The following is a 23,767-nucleotide window of genomic DNA, read 5'->3' as shown; positions in this document are numbered from 1 at the left end:
GCCATGCAAGCAGCCCTGAGTGTTCACCCTACAATACAAGTATAACAGGGAACAAAACAACATGCTGTTGCAATTCTAAAAGGCCCTGATGTACTCCAAAATGAATGGTGATAGCTGATGTGGATACATGTAGTTTTGTTTACACTACATTGAGTGTCTGGGTACGTGGGTGTGTTTCACACATGTCAATCAATCAATCAATTTTTATTTATATAGCGCCAAATCACAACAAAAGTCATCTCAGGGCACTTTTCACATAGAGCAGGTCTAGACCGTACTCTTTAATTTACAGAGACCCAACAATTCCCCCATGAGCAGCACTTGGCGACAGCGGTAATGAAAAACTCCCCTTTAACGGATAGAAACCTCAAGCAGAACCGGGCTCTTGGTGAGCGGCCATCTGCTTTGACCGGTTGGGTTGAGAGAGAGAAAGAAAGAAAGAGGGGAGAGGGAGAGGGAGGACAGAATAACAACAATCATAACTATCACAATAACAGCATCAATAGCCGGGGAAGGACACCAGCAACAACATGTGTAGTTGTTGCATGTAATAATAATGTAAATTTGGGTTGCACGTGGATGTCAGACCCTTGCAGGTGTGGTCAGATGATGAAATTTGTGTCACAAAGACCGTCTTAACTATGTGGATGCGTAAAGTATCATTTGAGCTTTAGAGTCCTACAAGCAGTGGGGTTTAAAAATGTTTGTTCTTAGAGTGCCACTTGATTGTATCTAGATTAGAGATTTTAAGATCGTTTGTAAAGCTGACACCTTGACCTGATAGTGGCACCAGCGGAAAGGTCATGGAAAGTCTCAAATGCAAAAGTGCAAAAGGATTTTTTTGATGGTAGTACTTTTATCAATGCTATTGGTTCTTTTTTACTGTGCAAAAAATGTAAATAAATATAAAAGAATCTACCTTAAAAATACAACTCGCTCCAATTCAAAACTGGATTTTGGGGGGCATCCCTACAATGGGTTCATCTCAAGCCCCCCAGGGAATGTGGGCATGAGTTGCGCAATGATTTTGACACAAGAGCCACAGTCAGAATTGCAGGTAAAGTGACGACCACTCTAAAAAGGCTTCCCATACACAGTCTTTACAAAAGAAACAGCCGTAAAGCAATAAAGAAAATTTATGCAGCATCACAAACACTCCAAAATTAGTCTTTGTATTATTACAGATTTTGTCAGATAAAAATTGAAAAGCCTCAAAGAACCATTTAACGAAATTATTTTCAGCAGCTCAGCTACAGAAGGCTCCAATGTGTAGCTTCTATAAGCCCCAAAACATCAGTCAAAATCAGTTAAAAGACAGAATAAAGCTCCACTTTGGAACACTATCCAGTTCCCCTACATCCATGGTTCATCCTCTTTATATACTTTGTACATTTCATGAGATTCAATGTGTACAAGAGGATATTTGGGCAGGATGTTGGCACAAGAGAAAAGGTCAAAAGGCCATCAGATTAATCAGGAATCAATCCTAAATATTCAACCGCATTTCATAAGAATCTCAGCAGTAGTTACCTCTCTCTGCACCAAAGTGTTGGACATGCCAACCAAGCCAATCACTATTCACAGGCTGTACTGCCAACTGCAAAAATAACCAATTACTGAAACTTTCACAGAGCACATCACCTTTCTTTTCAAACATCAAGATATCACTAACAGCATTCCCAGACAGAAACTGAGCCTTTTCACTTTCCAAAATGAACCAAAGCCACAACAACAGATAGAGAATGACTCCCAGAAAACCAGCAGAAAGCGTCCACCACTGCAGAGTTCAAGCAAAGAATCTCATACTTACATCCCACCATCATCATGGCCACAGAGAAGATCTTCTCTCCGTCCGTGGATGGGGCAATGTTGCCAAAGCCGATGGTGGTCAGGCTGGTCATGGTGAAATACAGGGAGGTGATGTACAGAGAATCCTTGCCAGGGCCGCCCTCCCATTGGCCAGAGCCGCTGGCATTGTAGCGGTAAGGTGATCCGATGCTGATAGCCAACTGGTAGAGCCAGCTGTCCATTTTGATGGTATTGGTGGCCTCGTCAATGACCTCGTAGTCTCCAATGCTGTACCTGTTGAAGACAAAACCAGAATTTCAGTATTTTTATAGTTTGGCTGACACCCCCAAAGACAGTTTGGAGTAACATACAGTACAACCTTTTCATACTTGCATTAACTGGAGTTGGGTTTGAAATAATATCAAACTATCCTCCAGAAATATATATTACAAATATGTCATGAGCATATTCTCATGACATCCACTTCCAGTACAATACAAGCAATCATGAGTATACTGAATGTTACAAGTAAGAGAATTACTTCTAAATAATGACTCTCTGCTCAAAGTGGCTATAACTGACATTTGTATAATTATAATGTGTAAACTGACAGCAAGTTTCAGCTGCAACTTTTTTTAAATTTTTTTTTATTGGTGATACTGTTGACAAGACAACTGCAACTTTACTGTTTTGGTTCACTCTCAGCACTCTCATAGTGTTGTTTTTGGCCACTGCAGGCAGCTGTTTTCAGAGAAAAAGCTGTAAAAACTGTATTATACAGCTCAGCACCAAACGGCAAATAGATACAGTTAGCTGTAGACTAGCTGGTGAACATAGTGGAGCATTTAGCAGCTAAAGAGCCCATTATTTCCCCTGGGAATTGGTAGAGAGCAAAAACAGAGCTAAAAGAGAGTCAATATTGGACTTACATTCACCAGGTGGACAGAAACACGACTCCTAATGAATGATAATGTTGTTCTGTAACTGCTGGGTGTGGAAATAAGCAACTGTTTGCTAACAAGTTCAAGATGTCAACTTAAAAGGTGATGATATGTCAGTGTTGTGTTTATGGAACATCTTTTCACAGATTTGGCCAAGACTGGTATCATCCATGCCCTGGAGGATTGAATGTCTCGTCAAAAATAAAGGCGAGCATACAAAATAGTAAAAAATAAAAGAATAGTGTTTCACTAATGAAGGGTGTCCTGACTTTTGTTGCAGTTTGTTTTTAAATATGGACTCTTCATTATAGTTTAACTAGTCAAACATTCTGTTTTTCAAATGAATTGGCTTAATTCTTCCTGGGTTTTGTCTAAAAACAAATACAATTCCATTAAATGGAAAGGTAATTGTTATTTGTAATTACTTAACATTTTAGTTATATTGACCAGGGGTGTACTCAGTTGTGTTACATAATGTATATATGTAAATGTAAATGGTTTGTTTACCACGCATGATAAACCAGAATCAGAGCTGAAGTTGGTGGTCGACCAGAAAAGTTTCCAGCCAGCATATCTACTGACCAGACACTGCTCTTTATTCTACATTTCTAGTTATAATTTAAGGGTGACTCAACATTTTCCATTGTTGGTCCCAGACTGAAGAAAAGGTTGTCTTATTATCAGACCTTATCTGTTATCTTTTCAGTTTTTCAATATTATCATGACTATGTGATCTGATATTGCATTACATCTATTATTGCATTTTTAAAATCTCTTGGTTAACATCTGTTGTTTTAAAATTGTCTTGTTTAATAAATGAAACTTTAATAATGATAAAAACAAGCTTTTTATGAAGTAAACAAATGCCAATTCCACCTACTAGAACGTAAATCCCATAAAAACACCTTGTTTTTGTCCCTAATTTTCCCATAATTTATACAAACATCCTTTAATATAAACTCAAATATTTTAATACATCAAATTCCACCCAATTAGCTTTTAATAATATGTGACAGGCCACTTAAGTACATCTTAAATAAGGTTATTAAAACCATTGATCATTAATGAAGAGCAGACTGAGGAACATAAACAACATTTAGGACTTCACTTTTGTCTGTCAAGGCTCATATGCAATTGGTTTAGCCCCTGAGGTTATTGACAGTACCTGCACTTTTTTTGTGAATTAAGGGATTCTGTTTGCTAATGAATATGAAGCAAACAGCATAAAAAACCTCTGACACCAGAGAGTTTTTATGCTGTTTGGTTTTTATGCTCTCTCAGTTACCCCCTTGGGACAAACCCAAGGTTAACGACACAGGACAACGGACTAACAACATCGAGAATACAATGCATCTGCAGCAAGGCCTGCAGGGACACTAGGGGCTCGAGGATACACCAGGCCAGGATAAGGTGCTCGACAAAGAAGCAATGACACAGCGCACAGAAGCAACTACTGGTGAGACGCAGGAGTAGCCAGGCTTGGAGGCAAACCACAGTGCCCAGAGCCTTCTAGTGTTACCCACACCCACTGCCAGCACTCCACTGGCCACTCCATTGGCCGGCAGTGCAAAGAGCCTCCAGCTATCTCTGCAGATGGCAAGGCTTGCCATGCAGCTTGAGCAGCATTTGGCTATAGGGGAACAGCAATAAAGTCAGGCTCCCGTTCAGCGCTGTCAAGGAGGAATTAATCTTGACACGGGCACAAGAACACCTGCGGTGCACCAGATCGAGGGACACCAAAGTGTTCACTGCAGGGATTGCCATGAGGATGGGGAGGAACTGCAGGGCAGCCGAGGCAGTCCAGCATGCAGAAGCTTGGGCGTAGCACAAGGCCCTTCTTGGGAGTGTGGCTCAGGGCAGGGCCGGACTCAGGAGCTCAACATCAACTCCATATGACACTGCCAGCGGGAAGGAGAGGCGGAAGTTGATGCAGGAGGAGGCACGCACTTCAGTGGAGGAAGAGTGAGCAAGTAAAACAGTGGCAATGCAACAACAGGGTGCCTGGGTGAAGGGGTGAAGTAGGAACATGCGATTGAGGGTAATGTCACCTGGCAGGACATCCGAAAGTGGAACCTCCAGAGAATGAAGTTCTTGATTCAGTGGGTCTGAGCAGCTTCTCCAAGGCACTGGGTGGGGGCCGCTATCGCTGGAGACACAACCTAAAGGTCCTCAAGACCATTGCTGAAGCAATCAGCAAAGGCAGCAGATGCGCCCACACTATAGCCAAGATGATCATGTTTGTCAAGGACAGAGAGCAGCTGGAGAAAAGGCCCATGAACTGCTCTGTCTGTTGGCTTTCTAAAGACTGGGTGATGACAATTGAGCAGAAGAAGCAGCTGAAAATTCTATCACATATCAACCAGTCCTTGTTGAGAGACCAGACATCATCTTGGTTTCTGAGGCCACAAGACAGCTCATCTTACTGGAGCTAACTGTGCCCTGGGAGGAGAGGATGGAGGAGGTGCAAAGAGAGGAAGAAGGCAAAGTACCAGGAGCTGGTGGAGGACCGCCGCAGGAACGGGTGGTGGACCAGGTGCATGCCAGTGGAGGTGGGTAGTCGGGGGTTTGCAAGTCAGCAAGGCCTACAGAACCCTGGGCGTTACAGGAGCAAGCAGGAGAAGAGCCATCCACAACAATGTGGAAAGCATCTAGATGGCTCTGGCTGAAAAGCAGTGACCAGTGGGGTCAGCACAATGCCACTTGGACACAGACCGAGGCTTGATCAACCTCGGTTGGGTTGTAAATCAGTACATCCAAGTATGTGCATCAGCAGATGTATGAAAAACAGAACACGATTACATTAAGCTGTACTTTATCTGAAAGGTATTGCTGTTGTGTTTGTGATGTTTTAAAAAGGGCGTTTTGTGTTTTTGTGCAGCAGATATTGTTTCATTATCTTCTTGTTTTTGGTATACAGTAGGCCTTAAAATTACCATATCACTTGTATGACTTGGAGCAAACTGAATAAAGCTTGTAGTAAACAGAATAGCAGCAGATGCTTTGTAATGTACAGATGGCGAGGGAAGGAGCAATGTTTTGCATACATAACCAATTAGGAGCAGTTAGGAAAATGGGTAGATCCCTAGCAGCTGGTAGCAGCTTTTGAATGGCTCTAAACTGTGAGGAAAATATGAAAAATTGACTCCAAAACCCATATAGAAAACCATTTACCAGATGCAGGCGAGCCAGTGGGCCACGAGTCCAAACACACAGACCAGCAGGACCAGAACGGCAGCACCATACTCCAGATAGTGGTCCAGTTTCCTGGCCACCCGCCCCAGACGCAGGAGGCGGACCACCTTTAGAGAGCTGAACAGACTGCTGATTCCCTGAGGGGGGACGAAGGAGGAATGGAGGAGAGAGATGGAAGGAAGGAGAAGTGGGAGATGCCGGGTGAGAGGGAAGAAATTAAAATTGGGGGAGGAAGGGAAAGGGGGTGTGGGAATGATAGAGAGAAAGAAATTTGTTATCATAGGAAAAGACTAGTTCCTGTAGTATAAAGATCCAGTCATGGCAGCATTTAAAACAGCTAAATTTAGCAGTGAAATCTTTTCATTGCAATGGAATCAATATAATCAGCAGATTCACTCACAGTTGCGAAGTAAATCCATGAAAATCACGGTTCAGCTTCAGTAAACTTTGACACACCAGTTTGCACCACTGACCAGTAGTAAGCCATCTCAAATCTTGCTGAACTTTGAGGGAACAGCAAACCAAAAAGTCCAAAATAGAGGAAACTGTTGTGGCTTATTAGCTGTGTTGCACTTCTTACTTTTATATATGTAACCTTCCTCTGTCTGAATATTAACTGCAGTTGTACACAGAGGAGACATGGCCTTTGGACAGTTATGAGACAGGAGTCAGTGGTACAAATAATTTGTGTGTGAACATATTTTCCCATTAATGACAAGCTTGTCAATGTCAGTTAGCAAGCTAGCTAGCATTGAGTTTTTTTTCTCTTCAGTAATTTTTATTGAATGATATTATGTAGAAATCAATCAGTTAAACATTATTTGTATAGCACCTTTTTCAAAATGCTTTACAGATGACAAGCTGATAACAAGACAGAACACAATGACTAATAAAATAACCAACAGGGAATGAAACATTATAAAAACACAAATACAATAAAATAAATAAAATATTCTAATCAAAAGACAGGCTAAATGCTTTAAATTTAAAGATATCAACACTTTCACACTGGTGTGAGCAGGTGAATGCATTCCTCAATTAATATTTTAATATTCATTTAATTATATAAAGACAAAGTAATAATTTAGGGAGGTGATTTGAAATAAAATTCAAGGACAAATGGGCTTGAAGATATCATGAAGACATTTTGCAAGTTATCTTTCACAGACAATACATTAGAACTTGTAAAACTGATAAAATCTCTATTTTAATTAATTCACAACAAATTACACATACAATACAGGCTTAAACTTGTTCCTCAAACCCTATAATTCAGATAATTTGGTTGACCAGAGACTCAGATATCACCTTGTTGCATTTTAATAGTACACTTACACGTAATGACAGACAGCAATTAAAACTTTGAATGGAGTTGCACACTAGAAAGGGTCGTGTTAGAGATGAGAATAATTATAGCTCACATACAAATGAATTGTTTCCTTCATTTCTTAAAACCATGTTATCAACACTTGAATTACACAGAAACTACCACAGTAAGTAAGTAAAGGTGTGACAGTAATGCTCATTTTGTTTTACTGTCATGTCAGTAAGTATTTCAACACAGCATGCGATATTTGTCTTACTTATCTTAAATCTTAATTATTGGTGAACACTTTGGAACAAACCTACACTATTACATTCCAAACCACACTTAATAATAATCAAAAATATTTCAAAATGACATTTTGTCCATGTTATGCAGCTCTGGGGAAAACAGAAAAGGTCTCTTCAAGAACAGAAAACCAACACACTGATAGCAATTTCAGTCTTGAGCTACAAAGAATCTTCATCTAAACAATAAACTCTCTTTGTCACATCCTGAATGGACTTTTTGTGTTGTTTAGAGTTTCCTGTATTTCAGTCCTTCTGGTCATATGGTTTTGCTTATGACTTGAGTGGTGGGTTTAGAGGCATTATTAGTTAGTTTATAGTGTTGTGTGTTAAATTTATGTAATTCTGGGATGGTTTGAGTTATGCTGGGTTGTGATTTGGGGTGTTGTATTTCCTGGGTTTCTGTTGCTCTGTGTTTCCCTTGTGTTTTCATGTACTCCTCCACACCTGCCGTGCATTTGGACTCATTAGCCCTGCCCTGTTTTCCCCACACCTGCCCTGTGTTAGCCTCATCAGCCCTGCCCTGCTCCCCGTGTTTCCCCAGCCAATCGTTCACTCCCCTCTCCTGAGTTCTCCACCCGTCTCCCCTCCTGCACATCATCTCGTTAGTTCAGTTACTTTTTAAGCCTTGGTTTTCTGTTCAGTCTTAGTTGGATCATTTTGTTTTGTTCTGCTTGTCTCATTTGTTCTGTTTTTGCCCTGTTCTGTCTTCATCTGTCGCAAAACTAAAGGTTTTCGTCAACGCTGCGATCTCTGCATGCATGTCTCTGCGTTTGGGTCCGTTCCTGCTACTCCAACCTGACACTCTTAAGATTAAAGTGAGAGGCACATTATTCTTAGACAGAAGGCCTAAGTTTGAGTTTCAAAGTTGGCCAAGAAGTGAAACTGTTGTGAGACTCATTTCTTGGAGAGGTTCCATCACTCTGGATCAGTGTTCAGTGGTCTGGTACAAGAACACGACATGTTAGGAGAACCAAATATTCACTTGCTACCAGCCACTTTTGAAGGGTGCTGCATGGTTAACTTCTAGTCTTTTTCAAGAGTTGAATGTTGCAATGAGTGATATCACTTAATGACATGATCAGTAACTCGACTGGATGTTCATAAGGAGCGATATTTTTACTGATATCTCTTTAAAGGAGCACTCCACCAATTTACAACAGCCTGTGAAGACAGTTGTGTAATGTCTTCTGTGTGCTCTGGTGGGAGCTGAAAATAATCCTGATGATGCCCTCAGGGTTATCCCAGTTTGAGACTTTTGGCTAAACTTTTAAAGTTTTAAGTGCAAGCTGTGTGATACAAACTGCGTTTGGTCGGATTGAGCATTTAATGGGCCGGTATACTCTGTCAGACATGCTTTATCAGATGGTCGAGTACCTTGGGAAACCACCTCCCCTCACACCTTTCGGTGTCGGATAAGGGGGGGGCTGTTTAGTGCCATTTCTGTAACTTTCCGAAACAGACAATCTGACATTCACACCCACTTAACACCGCGATTGGCCAGCTGTGTGGAGGTGAGAAAGTGCTCAGGACTTTAACTTGACTCTCTAGCTCTCTTTTTACATTCCTCTTTAAAAGGAGCACTCCACCAATTTAACACGTGAAGTCATGTTATGACTGTAACACACCCATTAACAGGCTGAATCTGGATCCAGCACAGAATTGTTACTGATACTGATGGCGATGTTGATACTGAGCCATCGTCATGGAAGTCATAGAAGAGGAAGAGTACATTAGAAAGCCCTCTAAAAGCAGAAGGGCCTGGAGCATCAACGACATGCCATATTTCTTACACGTCAGTGTGTATGAATGACACAGAGTAACTAAATAGCACCATTACTCCTTTCTGCAGTGTTACTGTACATGTCGTCCTCACAACACATCAATGCTGCAGTGTCTGAAAACAAAAAGGTCCATTTAATGTAAAAGCAGAAACATGTTTGAATGGGATGTACTCAGCGTACACGCCCAAAATAAAACTCACACATGCATACACGTGTACACATACACACAATACAAAGAAACATGAACCCTGGAACCACTTTTATTTGGTGTACAAACTACCACTTGTTGAACACTTAAAACTACTCTAAATTTCCCCTTAAGTAGTCTTTCTTAGACTCTAAGACGTTTAAGTTAAAATTTTTGTGTGTATATATGTGTATTTATTCTGTATTTACTTGTTACAAAAAGTGAACACTTTTTGTGCATTGAGTTAAATGGTGAAATTAAGAATTTTTCTGGCTGTACCATTAATTTCAATTGAAATTTTTATATTAATTTCCCTGTAATTCAGCCTGATATATTTGGAATCTTTGGAAACTTGTACATGAACTTTTTATAAAAGGTTTGAACAGAGCTTTCTTGCACAGTCTTAGTTTGTAAAAATGAATGTGCCAAAAGATCATTGTGGTTTATAACAACATAGGTCTAATTTTTGTGTAGTTTTTCGCGAATGATTTGATCAGTTGATTGAACATTGTTCTCGCCAAAGTAATTGCGACAAGTAACAGGCGCCATCACATGATCGGACAAGCTGTAAACATGTCAAAAGTTTAGCCAGATTATCTTCGCTTGGAGGTAAATGTGAGAGCAGCAACGACATTACAATAAGTAGCACAGGTCAAAGTTAAAGCAGGATGTTGCTCTGTTAAGTGTTATGGATGTTTACAATGGACAGTTTGGGTAGTTTTACAGTTTGTCTTTGTTTTCTCTTCCAAATTTGACTAACCTGGAAGTTCATTTATAACCTTACCTTACCTTACATTCATTTATAAACTTTTTGTGTTTCTTGGACTTTTTACCTGTGTTACCATGTTCCCAGATCTCATCTATTAACTTGGTGAGTACATATTATTACTGCTAACCCCGGGATTCCACCGGGCATGTGTTTGCTACGTTCCAGCTCCGACGCGGTTTTGCTCCGTCCTCTGCACAGCGCCCTATTCCACTGGGAGTTTGTCAGAAGCGGAGCGTCTTCACTGCGGGGAAGCGATCCGCCGTTTAAAGTCAGTTGCACTCCTACTACAGTAATTACAGCAGCCTAGTCAAAGCTGATAGAGTGCCTTAAGGCTACTATAATTACTGCAGTAGCAGGGCAACTAAACTGTCCAATTTTGTTAACTTGCTCAGCTTTCGTTGATTTGGTCATTTTCCTTGATCTTTGTGCTTCTGCTATGGTTAAGTAGGCTACCTAGTTAAATGGTTTCTTTATTCATCTGTTTTAATTGCATTTATTGTTGATATATGACCAGGAGTCTACACGGGGTGTTTTATTTTGAAAATTGACTGGATGCTCAATGCTGTTTCTGTGTCTGACTTCCTGCCCAGCTCGATCTGCTCTGTGCTGTTTGACGTGGTCTCTGTAAAAAAAATAGACAAGACGCCTATCTTTAGCACAGCGGAGTGGAGAGCCGCTTCTGGGACGCTCCTGAAACGCACCACGGCGTACATCGTCCAGTGAAATTTAGGGGTAAGACTAATGGCAAAAGCTACAAAAGTAAGACCAAGGTTGTAATAAACCAGAATTATCCTGTAATTCTTTCTTAAGTACAACTTTTCTGTTTTGTTAGGAAAACTGACAAAGTTAAAAACTGAGATGTAGCAGATTTTAAAATAGAAAGAACTCAGATAAAGTTACTGAAAAACAACTTAGGGCAGCAAATTCACTTTAACTACTTTCAACATCACACTGTACCAGTAAAATGTGAGCTGCAATGCTCAGATACTCACAGACATATACCTTTATATACTGATAAATAAAAATAGAAGTTTCCTGCAGCCGTGGACCCAGTACAGCACACACTGTACTACCTGACAGTTTTTCAACAACAGATACAGCTGACCTATGTCCTCCAAGAGCCCTGGGTCTTTATATTCTCTTCCACAAACTTCCCCAAAACACACAAAGAGCACACCTAAACACAGTCCGTTGAAAAAGAGGCTTAAAAATAAACAAAAGTGAGTCTTTTCAACAACAGGAGCAGCAGCCAGAACCCCGAGGCGTCGACAGGCTCTGTACAATCTGTTTTATCACAATTAACAAAGCCAAGCGTTTGGAGCAGCAGGGGCCAACCCTGTACAACCTGAAGCTAAATATTTACCAACATTAAAAAATAATTCTCTCATTTTGACACACAGAGAGGAGGGGAAAAAAAGTAGATGGAAGCCAGCAGGGTTATCTAATGATGTAGGCTATGATGTTATGTAATAAAGAGGAAGACTGCTGAGACTGAGACGAGCTGCTCTCTGCAGTTTCATCCGAGCTCTTCACCCTCAGCTCAGTCTTCACCTCCATCCTGAAATAAATTTTCAGACTCAGCTGCAAACTGTCCTCATGAAACCTTTCTTCCTCTTTTGACCTTAATTCCCCCCCCCCCCCCCCCCCCCCCCCCCCCCCCATACAAGGCCTGAGGTTTCTTCTCATGCTGCACATAGAGACATGAACTCACGCTGCACCGAAGAAAGAGTCTGAATGAATTCAAGATTATGTTTTCATAATTATACTGTGATATAGAAGTGTATACTGTGATACAAGAAGACTAATATTCATGTGCTTCTGTTCTGTGTTTATTTGGGACTATTTATTTATATGTAGCTGTGCTGTAATTAGTTTTTCTCAGTCTTAGGCCATATTCAGACCAAATCAGGCAGTGTGGCCCATCGCCGCAGGGTTGAGCGGAGGTGTGCAGGGGGTGTGGGCGTGTTTATTTGTGCTCTAGAACGTGACTGCTGTGAAACAATCAGAAAATATCAATTTTATTGATCTGATTCACTGGCTTCCTTTTCTAAAATGAGTCGGGAAGCAGACAGCAAAGTTTAACTTTACTTTTAACATTATCAAAGAAAGAGAAATATCCTCCCCTCCTCCTCCTAACGTCTTTTTACTCCCTCACTGCGCCACAGCAGCCAAAACCGACACCGTCTGATTTGGTCTGAATATGGCCTTATTCTATTTTAGCTTATTTTTATTTTATATTTTGTTTAACTCTTTGTTTAACTTAATTCTGTTTAAATGTGTCTTTTCATAATGTCTTGTGTTTTTTACATATTGTCTGTATACCTTTTTTTATGTTTTATGTAAAGCACTTTGAATTGCCTCATTCATGGAAGGTGCGATACAAATAAACTTGCCTTGTGTTGCACCTGTCCAGCAAGTTTTCTGCTCTTTCACTCTAACTGCACACCTGATCCATTAAAGCGCCACACAAAGTCCTGTAGTGTGAAAAAGTTATTCACCGTCATGCTGGATTTTTAAAGTAGAACACTTCCATTGAAGTCTACTTTCAATGTCTAGAAAAACAAAATCTGCACACTAACAGCTCTTGATGGAAAAGACTAATTTATTATTTGACTGATCGAGCATTTCAAGCACATTTTCTTCTGTAAAAAAAAGTTTTTAAAAAGTAGCAGTCACTGGATTCCATTACAACCAACATTATTCCACAGCTGCAGATGAAACTAACTATTGCAGCCATCTTTCAAACCTACAGGGATGTTTGGTACCTGAGATTTTCGGTGGAGATCACAGACCCATCCGCAATTATCTCGTCATTGTTTTAAATGTCAGACTTTGAACAGAACTCTTAAAAGAACTCTAACTGAGAATTTCATCCCCACAAATATACTAGTTCCAATTCTGGCTTTGCTGGTGATCTGAAAAGTCCCCAAATCCTGTAATAAAGTCATCAAACTGACAGCAATGATCAACGCTTCTGGAATCCAAATGAGGAAAACCTGTTGACTAGAGGCTTTCTGGTGAGGTTATCGGGTCAAGTGCTGCAAATTGGCCTGATTGGAAGTAATTTAGCAGTTAATCACAGAGAAAAACCAATCAAGACCAAATCCAGTTGTTAAGAACTGCAATTGTGAAACTGCCCACACAAAATAATTATCAATGTCTACATTAAACATCTCTTATCATGGGCAGGGAAATTGATTCTTGACCTTGGGACCTGGTTGTGTGACAAAATCTCCACCCACAGGTCCACAGCCTTTTTCTGAGATTTCAACCTAGTAAGTTGACGTTTAATTTGAAATTATTAAATTAATCTTTTATCATATTTATATTAGTACAACCACAGAAAAGCTTTTTATTCCTGCATTGGGAGTGCTTCACAAGTTTTAGACCAAGTTTTTGTCACAACAGCAGTCTTAATGTCTCAAACTATTCTATATTTTTCTTCTTGCCAACAGAAACCATGAATAGACCAAAACCGAAGATGTCTTAGTCCATCTCAGTACTTTATGACTTCCCTTCCCCATCTATGGCTCTTAGCTTCCTACTGAAGACATAAATCTTTAAAAATGCCCCCCAAATATACAGTTTCATTTTTAAAAAAGCTGTCCTCTGTAGTTTTTAGCAAACAAACAGGAGGAAACTATTAGGAGACTATTTTCAGCGGCTGATGAATCCACATTTGCGGTGCTATAATTACACTAAAAATCCCTGGGTTAAATTTTTACACAATTTGAGTCAATATACCAACAATACAACATTGAATCTACAGTAGCAATCTGTCATTTTGACCCAAAATGTATTACATACAACAAGATTTACTGAAAACTGTCACAAATGTATTGTTTCTTGTACAAAATGATGTGAGTAGGAGATTAAAAAGAAATACAAGTTATTAACAATCAATAACAAACCGTGACATGTACTGTAAATTTAAAAAGAGTAGAGCAGATTATAACAAGCTGTATAGTAATTTTGGTAAATAACCCAATAGTAAACATAAAAAAATAACACTGGGTCAAAATAACCCCTTGTCTTGAGTGGCTTTCTGGGTAACATTAACCCAGTGTTGGTGCTACATTGACTCAAACTGGGTAAAATTTTAACCCAGTGATTTCTACTGTCTGGGATTGAGTCAAATAAACTACAGTGTGATTTATAGTAATGAAGGAATGTGGCTCACTGACATATTTTCATTAGTTTTTGGACAACAATGGAGCTCTATGGCACAGAGGAATAAGATATTTGGGTTTGGACTTTTCATGGGATTTGTTAAATAAAATAAAAGTGTAAATATCGCCAGACTTATCTTAAAGTTTAAAGACTATAACACACATTTAACACACACATACAGAGATTCTACAGATGGATCTGCATCTGTGCTCATCCTAAACAACGTGTGATTTTTAAATCATTAAAAAAATATAATACCAATTTGGTGATGAATAAGACTCTTTTTCTTTAATCTTGGTCTTGACTTGTTCTCAGCCCCTGACTCAGACTCAACTGGACTAAGAAGGTCTTAACTGCACCTTCGCCTCAGCTCTGACTCCTGCTGCAGGTTCAGCAGGAGTCATTCAGTTTCCCTTCTCTCTGATGCCACAAACCAAGGCAACCCTCCCCAACCCTGCCTGCGTCTCTCCAGCCGCAGCTTCAAAGGCTTCCCCGGGGACTCGGACTGTTCCTAGCTCATATGTAAATGCCTCTAAATTAAGTAGCCACAGGACAGAGCAACACAGATGAAAAGAGCATGAGTCAAGAGCACGCAATGCATGTAAAATCATGGCTCATAAGCACCTGTTTATCAAAACAGAGCGTAGTAAAGTGAGACCGCGGATAGGTGGATATTACGTGTACATCGGGGAGCTCTTTTCACAGCACCAGTTCTTTCACTCATTATTTCCAAAACAGAGGATGCACCGTTGCATGTTCCTGACAGCACTGGGAGCTCAGTGTGTTTTCAGCCCTCAATCCTGCGAGAATTAAAGTTTTAAAATATCTCAGTTTTTAGAAAAGAGTGCCATGCTTCAATTGGGTTTTCAATGGTCACTTTGCACTGACAGAAGCCAAAAGCAGAACCTTCCCCAAGCAGCAAAAATGAAAGGATTGAATGAAGGGATGACTGAAGATGACTGCCGAGGGTATGGGTAGTTTGTTAGGCTCCAGTCTTATCTGTTTAACCTGCTTCTCCCTGCAACTACTCACTGCTTTAGCCATAGCTTTTATACAAATACTCACCAGTACAAGGACACACCTAAAACAAAGAGGTAATTTGGACAATAAGCAAAGATATAATGGTGCCAGTTGGACAATGCCTTAATGCGGACATTGTGCAAAAGCAATCGCCAAAAATAGCAGACTACTTTGCATCCCTGAATGAAAGGCCGAGATTGAACTATCTGATGAGTCTGAACCACCATGATCTCACAGGCATCAAGAGCCCACTAGACAACAGTATTGTATTGGCAGCGGTGTGTTTAGGCGTGGAAAATGCTTTTGACATACTGATGAACAAACTTAGCACCTTTTAATTTTAAAAGCAAACAACCAACTGGTTTGCATCATATCTTGAATGTAGAGAGCAACACATCAAAATCAACACAAAACATCCAATTTCCAAACAATCCAGAATGGGTATTCCACAAGGCTTGATCTTGGTGCCTCTGCTTTTCAGCTCATACATAAATCATATACCAAAATGCTGCAAAAGAGCTGGTTGTCAAATGTACGCTGATGAGACAATCATTTATATATCAGCTAAAACCCCTTCTGTTGCAGCAGAGACATTAACAAATAAATTGGAGGTTGTATCCGAATGGCTCAAAAAACAATAATTTAACTCTGAGTCTTAAAAAAACTGTGTCAATGTGTTTTTCCATGAGAGGGAAAGCAAAAAAAATAAGCTTACAATTAAAATAGATCAAGAAGAAACAACAGAAGTCAGTAACTCCCAACTCAAATTTGATAAACACATTAAAAAGCTTTGCAAGACAGTAAAGACAAATCTGAACTGTTTTAGAATGATAAGACATTACATACCCCTTAAGGCAGCTCAGCTGTTCGTGCATGCCATGATATTTTCACATTTATTCTATTGTGTTACTGTATGGAGCCAAGCCTCACAGACAACTGTCAAACCTGTTACATCACTATACAAACAAGCACTGAAAATACTGGATTAAAAACAAATGAAATGGCACCACTGTACAATTCAGAAAAAGTACAAGTTGCTCAGTTATGACAGCTTTATCAACTTTTCTTTTATCAAACTGATTTTTAAATGTGTGAACAATCACGCCCCAGCTGTACTTTGTCTATGTCACAAAAACAAACACCAACACCAAACGGCAATGAAAAACTTGACTTTAACTAATGTACTTTGAGTAATAATGAAATGTTATGACGATTTTTAAGTAGAAAAGCCTAACCAGGGACAGGGGTCGCAAATTAGTCGTGGCTAGAAATCCTATATGCAACACATCTGTATCATGTTATTGTAACCTGTTACTTTGGTTTTTGCAACGTCCCTGACATTTTTTTTTTTTTTTAAACTAAGCTAAAATGACCCCATGGTGCTTTCTGTCAACAGTTTTAATTCCTTCAGAAACAGGAGGATGAAATTTAATCCGAGTGTTTAGATATTTTGGTACAGTTTTATCATTCAGTTCAAAAGCTTTCCAGAATGTTTTTTTTTCTTGGACACATGCAAGACAAAAAAATACCGATTATGTTTGGGGATTAGTGGAATCATACAACAGAACCACAACAAATTAGCAACAGATGGAAATATGTTGCATCACATAAGCAACAGAGAAAGAAAACTGCTTACAAGGTAACTTACATATTCACCAGGGGCATACAATTTGTTTTTCTCATCTTGTCATCTACCTTTCCTTCTATTCCATCACTCCATATTTTCATCCACCTATTCATCCACAGTGTTTCTACTGTTCTTTACTGCATGCAGCCCATGTTGGCAAAACAGAAAGAATAGCAAAACTCCCTTTTATGACTTGGCAGCCATTTGTCCAAGATGGTTATCCACACTTCTAGCACTGATGAATGGAAATGTAACTTATAATAGCTACTTTTATCATTTTTGAATGATATGTGTGTTAAAAGGGATATATCATACACATTTCTTGGTCTATTTTTATATTCTGGGGCTCTATTGGAATATCTTTGGATGATTTACAGTTAAAAAAACAAACAAAAAACAAGCAGTTTTAACTCCTGTACCTTTAAGGCCAGAGGCTACGTAAACAAACAAAAGTGGTAAGATTTTACTTCTTTTTCTTGTTCTTTACTCAAAATGTCAATTTCTAAAACACATCCGTACACATTTGTAGCACGAATCCGTTCTAAAACATGTAAATGGTCAACGTGAACAACCTCAGTAACAATGATTACAGAATGGATGTCTGTTTATGGATATGTGAATCAAGCTGATGTCATCTTGTTTAAAAAAAACAAACATCGGAAACATTGTCTTACAACTGTTGGAACTTTGATTACGTTTAACATCCGACATCATAATATAGATAACAGAAAATCCCCCCAAAAGCTTAACACGATCCCTTTAATACCAGATTTTTATCATGATTAACCAGCAATTTTCACACCTTTTACGCCTGACATTAACATGCAATCTGGATATCTTACCTGGATTAAGAAAAACACATGTTGGTGTAAATGCAGGTAAAACACATTGTGATTGGAAAACAATCGGATCAGATCTGGATGATGCCTCGCATTATGATCAGATCTCAACCAAGTGTAAATACAAGTACAATGTGGACACATTCTTCAGAAAGCTCAGTTGAAAGGTCACCTGACTCTACCTCTTCCTGCTAGCATAAGCAAGCTTTGCAAAAGCTACAAGTACTAAACAGTAGTTAACAAGTGTTTCCTTGCAAAAAAAATGATATAAAAATGACACTATTTCACAGTACTGCTCCCCTTAACCTGGGACGTACAATGTTTCTCTACAAATCCGCCAGTCCTGCCTAACTAATTTGCATTTTGAGATGATTTTTAATCCCAGGTGGGAACGCAAAGACCTGGGGATCGGATGTGATTATCCAGATCTAGAAACAGAACATATGAGAGACACTTCTTTACCTGGAGACAGACAACTCTGGCATCAAAATCCCCATATCTCTTCTCTGTAATTACAACTATAGAGATAAATGAATGTACAATATGATCTCAGCATTATTGTTTCACCCCTGCATCCAATATACAGTATATCCTCATCAAAATGGAAAAAAAAAGTCCAGGATATGAAAACTAGAAAATTACATTTCAAGCAATGTACCTTTTACACAAAGTACATGTTACTGTACATTCCACTACATAACATGTAGTAGACTAATTACACAGCAGGGTTGGTTGAGTTAACAACACACCACACCATTGCTTTGGTATGAAAGGTCAGAAGTAGATGGGAGAGAGATGAGTGCATCTTCAGAAGCGACAGTGCCAACAATCGTAAACGTAAAGAGCTGTTATGGATAGACGAGAGAGAACAAGACATTGCAGGAGTGGCAATATTTTTGCGACTTAAAGTTCAACATACTGGTGATGTATGCTGTAAATCTTGCTGAAGGTCTGTGCCAACAAAGGCATGAAATATGACAAACTTAGTTTATCACCTGAAGAATTATCCAGTAACACATGCAGAGTGCAAGCGCCAAAAAACACCAGCAATTACACCGACCCGCAACACCAAGCAACAAAACATATCATCTGCTTCTTCCAGAGTTGTTCCTTACCAAAATATAAATAATTAAGACATCACATTGCTTTTTTATTGCAAGACACACAAATATACTGCGCATGGATTGATTCTGATATTTCCAGTGGTGGAAATTTTCCAAGCTCCTTCTTCCACATATTCCTTCAATCACTTCATGTTTTTATCCATTCTTCCCGTCTCCTCTCTTTTACTCTACTTTTTATCTCTTTATCATTCATCCCTTCACTCACCACTTCCCTTACATTTTAAAAAGCTAGCACTCTCACCCATATCAATGCTATCCTTCCTTGCATCCCTCTATCTCTCATTCTTCTATCACTTCATCGTCTTGTCTTTTCATCCTCCCATCCAACCAGTGTCCCATTCGTTATTTGATATTTAAGTCATTCAGTGCACACATTCAACTCCACCTCTCCAGTTTTTCTCCTTCCCTCCATCTCTCCATGTTAACAAGCAGAGTGTTAATATCCCACCCCCGACTGTATGACTGCAGCTCCCTCCCGGCTCTGTCAGCTCAGCCGGCTGTGGCGGTGGCAACATGCACGCCACGCAGAAAGGTCAGCCTGGATTAGATCTTTCTGAGCCATCACGGCGCCTGCAGACGCACACTGTGAGCTCCCCGGGCTCCTCCGTGACAGCAGGTGGCTTCAGGACCCGCGGGGGGTTCCTCCCTGCCTGACTCCAACACCTATCCCCCCGTCAACACACACACATACACGCCGCCACCTCTGCTGACACTTCAGGGAGCATCAGCGCAACTCGTCATGAGAATGTTACATCATTTTTTTTTTTTGCTGCTGTTGTTTTACAGCTGTAGCCCGACTACTTCTGTTGTTTGTTGATGTTACTTCTGACCTGTATGTGTCTCTATGTAGGTGTTGCTGTTCTTATGATGTAAGAAACCCTTGTATCTCCAAAATGTCAACAGGAACAAAGAGAAAAGTTCTTAAACCTTGAAGGAAAATTCTGTTTTTGTACAACTTGTAGGTCTTGTAGGCGACATTTTGCTACCTACTCAGTTGCTGAGATCTGAAGATGAGGCAGATGGTGTGTTTAGACAGAATACAAGATGATTTTAGAGGTGGCACAATTGCATATAAAGTCAGTGGGAAGACGAACTGAAAAAGAACTGTGTGACCTGACGCAAAGACACGTCTGCACAAGTTCAAAATGTTTCAACTTGAGTGAAAAACTGGCGCTTACGAAGAGGAGAGGTAAAAGCAGAGAGAACTGGAGTTTCTGGTCAGTTGTGAGTTCAGTTAGAACCTGAGCTGAACACAAAACATAGACTGTAAAAAATATGGACGTAGTCACCGTGACGTCACCCATTGGTTTGCGAACTGCCGCTTGACACAAACACACAGACACACTCTCACACACGGTCAGTGCATCTCTTGCTAGCTAGTTTACGTTAGCCGTAAACTAGCTAGCAAGAGACAGTCAATATATCTGGCTATTTGAGGTGAATCAGTCAAATTCATGCATATCAGCCAAGGTGAATATTTGAGTTGTAAGAAGTCAGAACCTGAGCTGAACACGGACACACAGACACACTCTCACATACGGTCGGTGCATCTGTTGCTAGCTAGCATACGGCTAACGTATATACAGTCAATATATCTGGCCATTTGTACAGTTTGCATTGATTCACCCCAAACAGCTAAACAGTCAAATTCATGCATATGAGACACTTTCCGTCTAAACAGACCTTCAGAATAACACAAGCAGTCAGCTCAACGGCCAAGAGACGGACTGTAAAAAAAAATGCCATGGACAAATGTTAGATTCTTTACTGAGCTGAAACACAAACTGGTCAATTCCTGCAATTAATAAAACAATTGATTAATTGTTTAAACCAGCAATAAGTGATGTTTTGTCCGCTTGTTTTCTGCAGAAATAAGTTGATAGATGAACTTTTTAGCAAACATTTGCTTATTTCCACATCCAGCAGTTACGGAGCAACATTATCATTCATTTGGAGTCGTGTTTCTGTCCACCTGGTGAATGTAAGTCCAATATTCACTCTCTTTTAGCTCTGTTTCTGCTCTCTACCAACTCCTGAAGGAAATATCTGGCTCTTTAGCTGCTAAACGCTCCACTATGTTCTGATTATTTTCTGTATGTTCATCACTACGAGCCACGACCAACACATTACACAGTCAACTCATGTATTGTTATTATCGAAAATACAGTTATAGCTATTATTTAAGAAATAATCAACAGAAAAATGGAAGTAAAATGACTAAATAATAGAAACCAAAGTAATACTATTTAAAATAATTATACAACTAAAGCAAAATCACCATACATCTAAGCAACGAAGATGTTGAGTAAAATATTACCATACCATAGTAACAATTTCCAAAAATAAGGCAAGTTTTGTATTTTCCTTTTACGTAGCCTGCTTACATTCAAAGTAAAAAAAAAACTTTACACTGTCAGAAAGATGAGGAAACTTCTCCAAAATTAGGTGATTTCACAATTGGAGAGTTGACACTCCTCACAAGTCATGAATATGTATGTGTTTGTGTTTCTGTGCTTGTTTGTACGTGAGTTGGCAGCACCTGCGTGTCACCAGCTTGGCATGGCTCGGCAGTGTCTTCAAACCGGCATTAAAATACAACTAAAAATACTTCCCGCCTGCTTCAGCCATCAGAGACAGCAACGGGGGGAATTCAGTCTGCAATGAGCCTATAATAATCTCTGCTATTTTCTTTCACACTGCACCTTAAGCCGCCCACACACTGTCCTCAGTCAGCATCCATCCATTCTTCCAGCCTGCTAATACGGGAAAGCAGCAACAAAAACGTCAATTTAGTAAAGAGGGGAAGAGAGACTCGGGCTGTATCCTCTTTAGTGGCTGGAAATTTACGTGCCATTGATTTCCTCTCAGCCTGTCTCCCCCCTGCTCTCAGCTGTCTGCCGTTTTAAAGGACAGAAACAGAAAACTCCACCCAGCAGGATCTCATTGAATCCATCAGCGACAGGCAGTGAGAGGCCAAAGGAGGGAAGACACCTGAGACAACACACAGCGCCACTCCAGAAACCTACTGGAGGATCCACAATACCGTACACCATTCGATCTGAAGGAGGGAAGAGAGTCAGCAGGAGAGCAGGCACAAACACACACACACAACAACACGCTGGGAAAGAGGTTTCAAACTGAATGTTAAGCTGAGACTTATGGGCTCGATATTGGCCTTGAATAAATTTAAATATTTTAGCCGGTGATGTCAAGTTTCAGCCTGACCACACCGACTTAAAAACAGTCTGTAACCCTGCTGTGAAATGTTATTTTCTTGGCAGACTTTATATATTCATTCAATATTGTTTTCTGTATTTTCTAAAGGATGTAATCTATCCCAGGAGGGCCATTACATCTTTAAATCCTTCACAGCCTGTTAAATAATGTTCCACATTATAATTTACCCATATATATTTACTATTATTACATCAGAGCCATGAGAAATACTGATTTCAGGCTGGCTGGAAGTTGCTCATTAAACAAATATATCAGGACTTGACAAACATTTTTCAGGGCAACTAGTGTTCTCAATGTGAGTTCAAATCATATTAAACTGCAGGTAACCATAGCAACAATACTCCTATATTTTCAAAACCCTACCAGTTAACTCTCACTGGCGAAACTAATTAAACCGGGGAGTAAACTGACTCTAAACGAAACGGATGACAATTCAAACACAACTAACCTTTTCTCTCTGGTAAGTGGACGTGATATCCCAGTGTAGAAAGTAAAGGAGTGCTGGAAACAGCGTTCTTTGCCTCCATCTCTTGTCTTACATGAAGAAAAACAACTAGGCCTGCAGCTAACAGTTATTAATAGCCACGCTAGCGGCATCAGGATGGCGATGTCTGTCAGCCCACCACTTCTGCGTTCATGTACCCCTCAGGGTGAAGTGTAATAATCATAGACTGTATATAAAGATGGACATAGCGAGGTGTTACGTCAACCATTGTGCTGTGTCTCAAATCACATACTTCTGTACTTACACTTAACATTTTGAGTGCATAAGTGCGTTCACACTGAGAAGTATGGAAAAATGCAGTGCACTGTGAGTACCCGGATGGTGCACTCAAAACGGTCAAAAAGTTGAGTGTGGAACTATGGACACTTCTCGCCCTCAATGGTCGCCATCTTGGCTATGTAGCGGAAGGGGAGGGACCACTTTTCAAACTGGAAATGGCGGCCGGGTATGTTGTAACTACGGTGAACATCACCACATTATACAAATGTAAGTTATACATGTGTTTTTAGCACTAAGCATCACTATACTGTTGTCGGATATGAGCCATCAGTATGTTTTTTGGGTTAATTTAGCAGTCTGTAATGATTTGGTAGCGTGAATGCTAACACTAGCTAATGCTAATTTGCAATCGTCATTTCCAGTAAGTGCACAACGGCTGTGTTTGATTTGAGACGACACTACCCTGTCAAAATTTGCGCACTAGGCCAGTAAGTACATAGTGTACACAGTGTACCACATGAAAGTGTCCTAACAGAAGTATGTGATTTGAGACACAGCTTTGGTTTGCATTGGAGCTGTTTTGAAGCCCGGAGTTGTGGCTTGATGGTTGACACCATCTTTCGCTAACACTAGCTTACTGGAAAGAGCTAAATTATGCTAACAGGGCAGGCATCATTATCAAGTAACGTTAAACTTTGTGAAATATTGTGACAAAACTCTGCGAATCCCGGAGTCAGGGAGACCAGCAGTTGAG

The 23,767-nt window shown here is 39.9% G+C and overlaps 1 protein-coding gene across 1 annotated transcript in view; it reads right to left on the bottom strand.

Annotated features, from left to right (window-relative positions):
• The window catches only part of kcnh5b (potassium voltage-gated channel, subfamily H (eag-related), member 5b), a 185,805-nt gene that overhangs the window by 118,865 nt on the left and 43,173 nt on the right, over window positions 1–23,767 (bottom strand). The window contains exons 7-8 of the mRNA XM_044375399.1: window positions 5,901–6,058; window positions 1,811–2,082 (exon numbers count right to left, since the gene is read on the bottom strand). Of these exons, the coding sequence (XP_044231334.1) occupies window positions 1,811–2,082; window positions 5,901–6,058 (430 nt within the window). The remainder of the gene's footprint in view (window positions 1–1,810; window positions 2,083–5,900; window positions 6,059–23,767) is intronic.

Source organism: Thunnus albacares, chromosome 15 (assembly GCF_914725855.1).
Source record: "Thunnus albacares chromosome 15, fThuAlb1.1, whole genome shotgun sequence".
NCBI lineage: Eukaryota > Metazoa > Chordata > Actinopteri > Scombriformes > Scombridae > Thunnus > Thunnus albacares.
The sequence above is the reverse complement of the archived record's forward strand: the minus strand, read 5'-3'. Positions and strand labels throughout refer to the sequence as shown.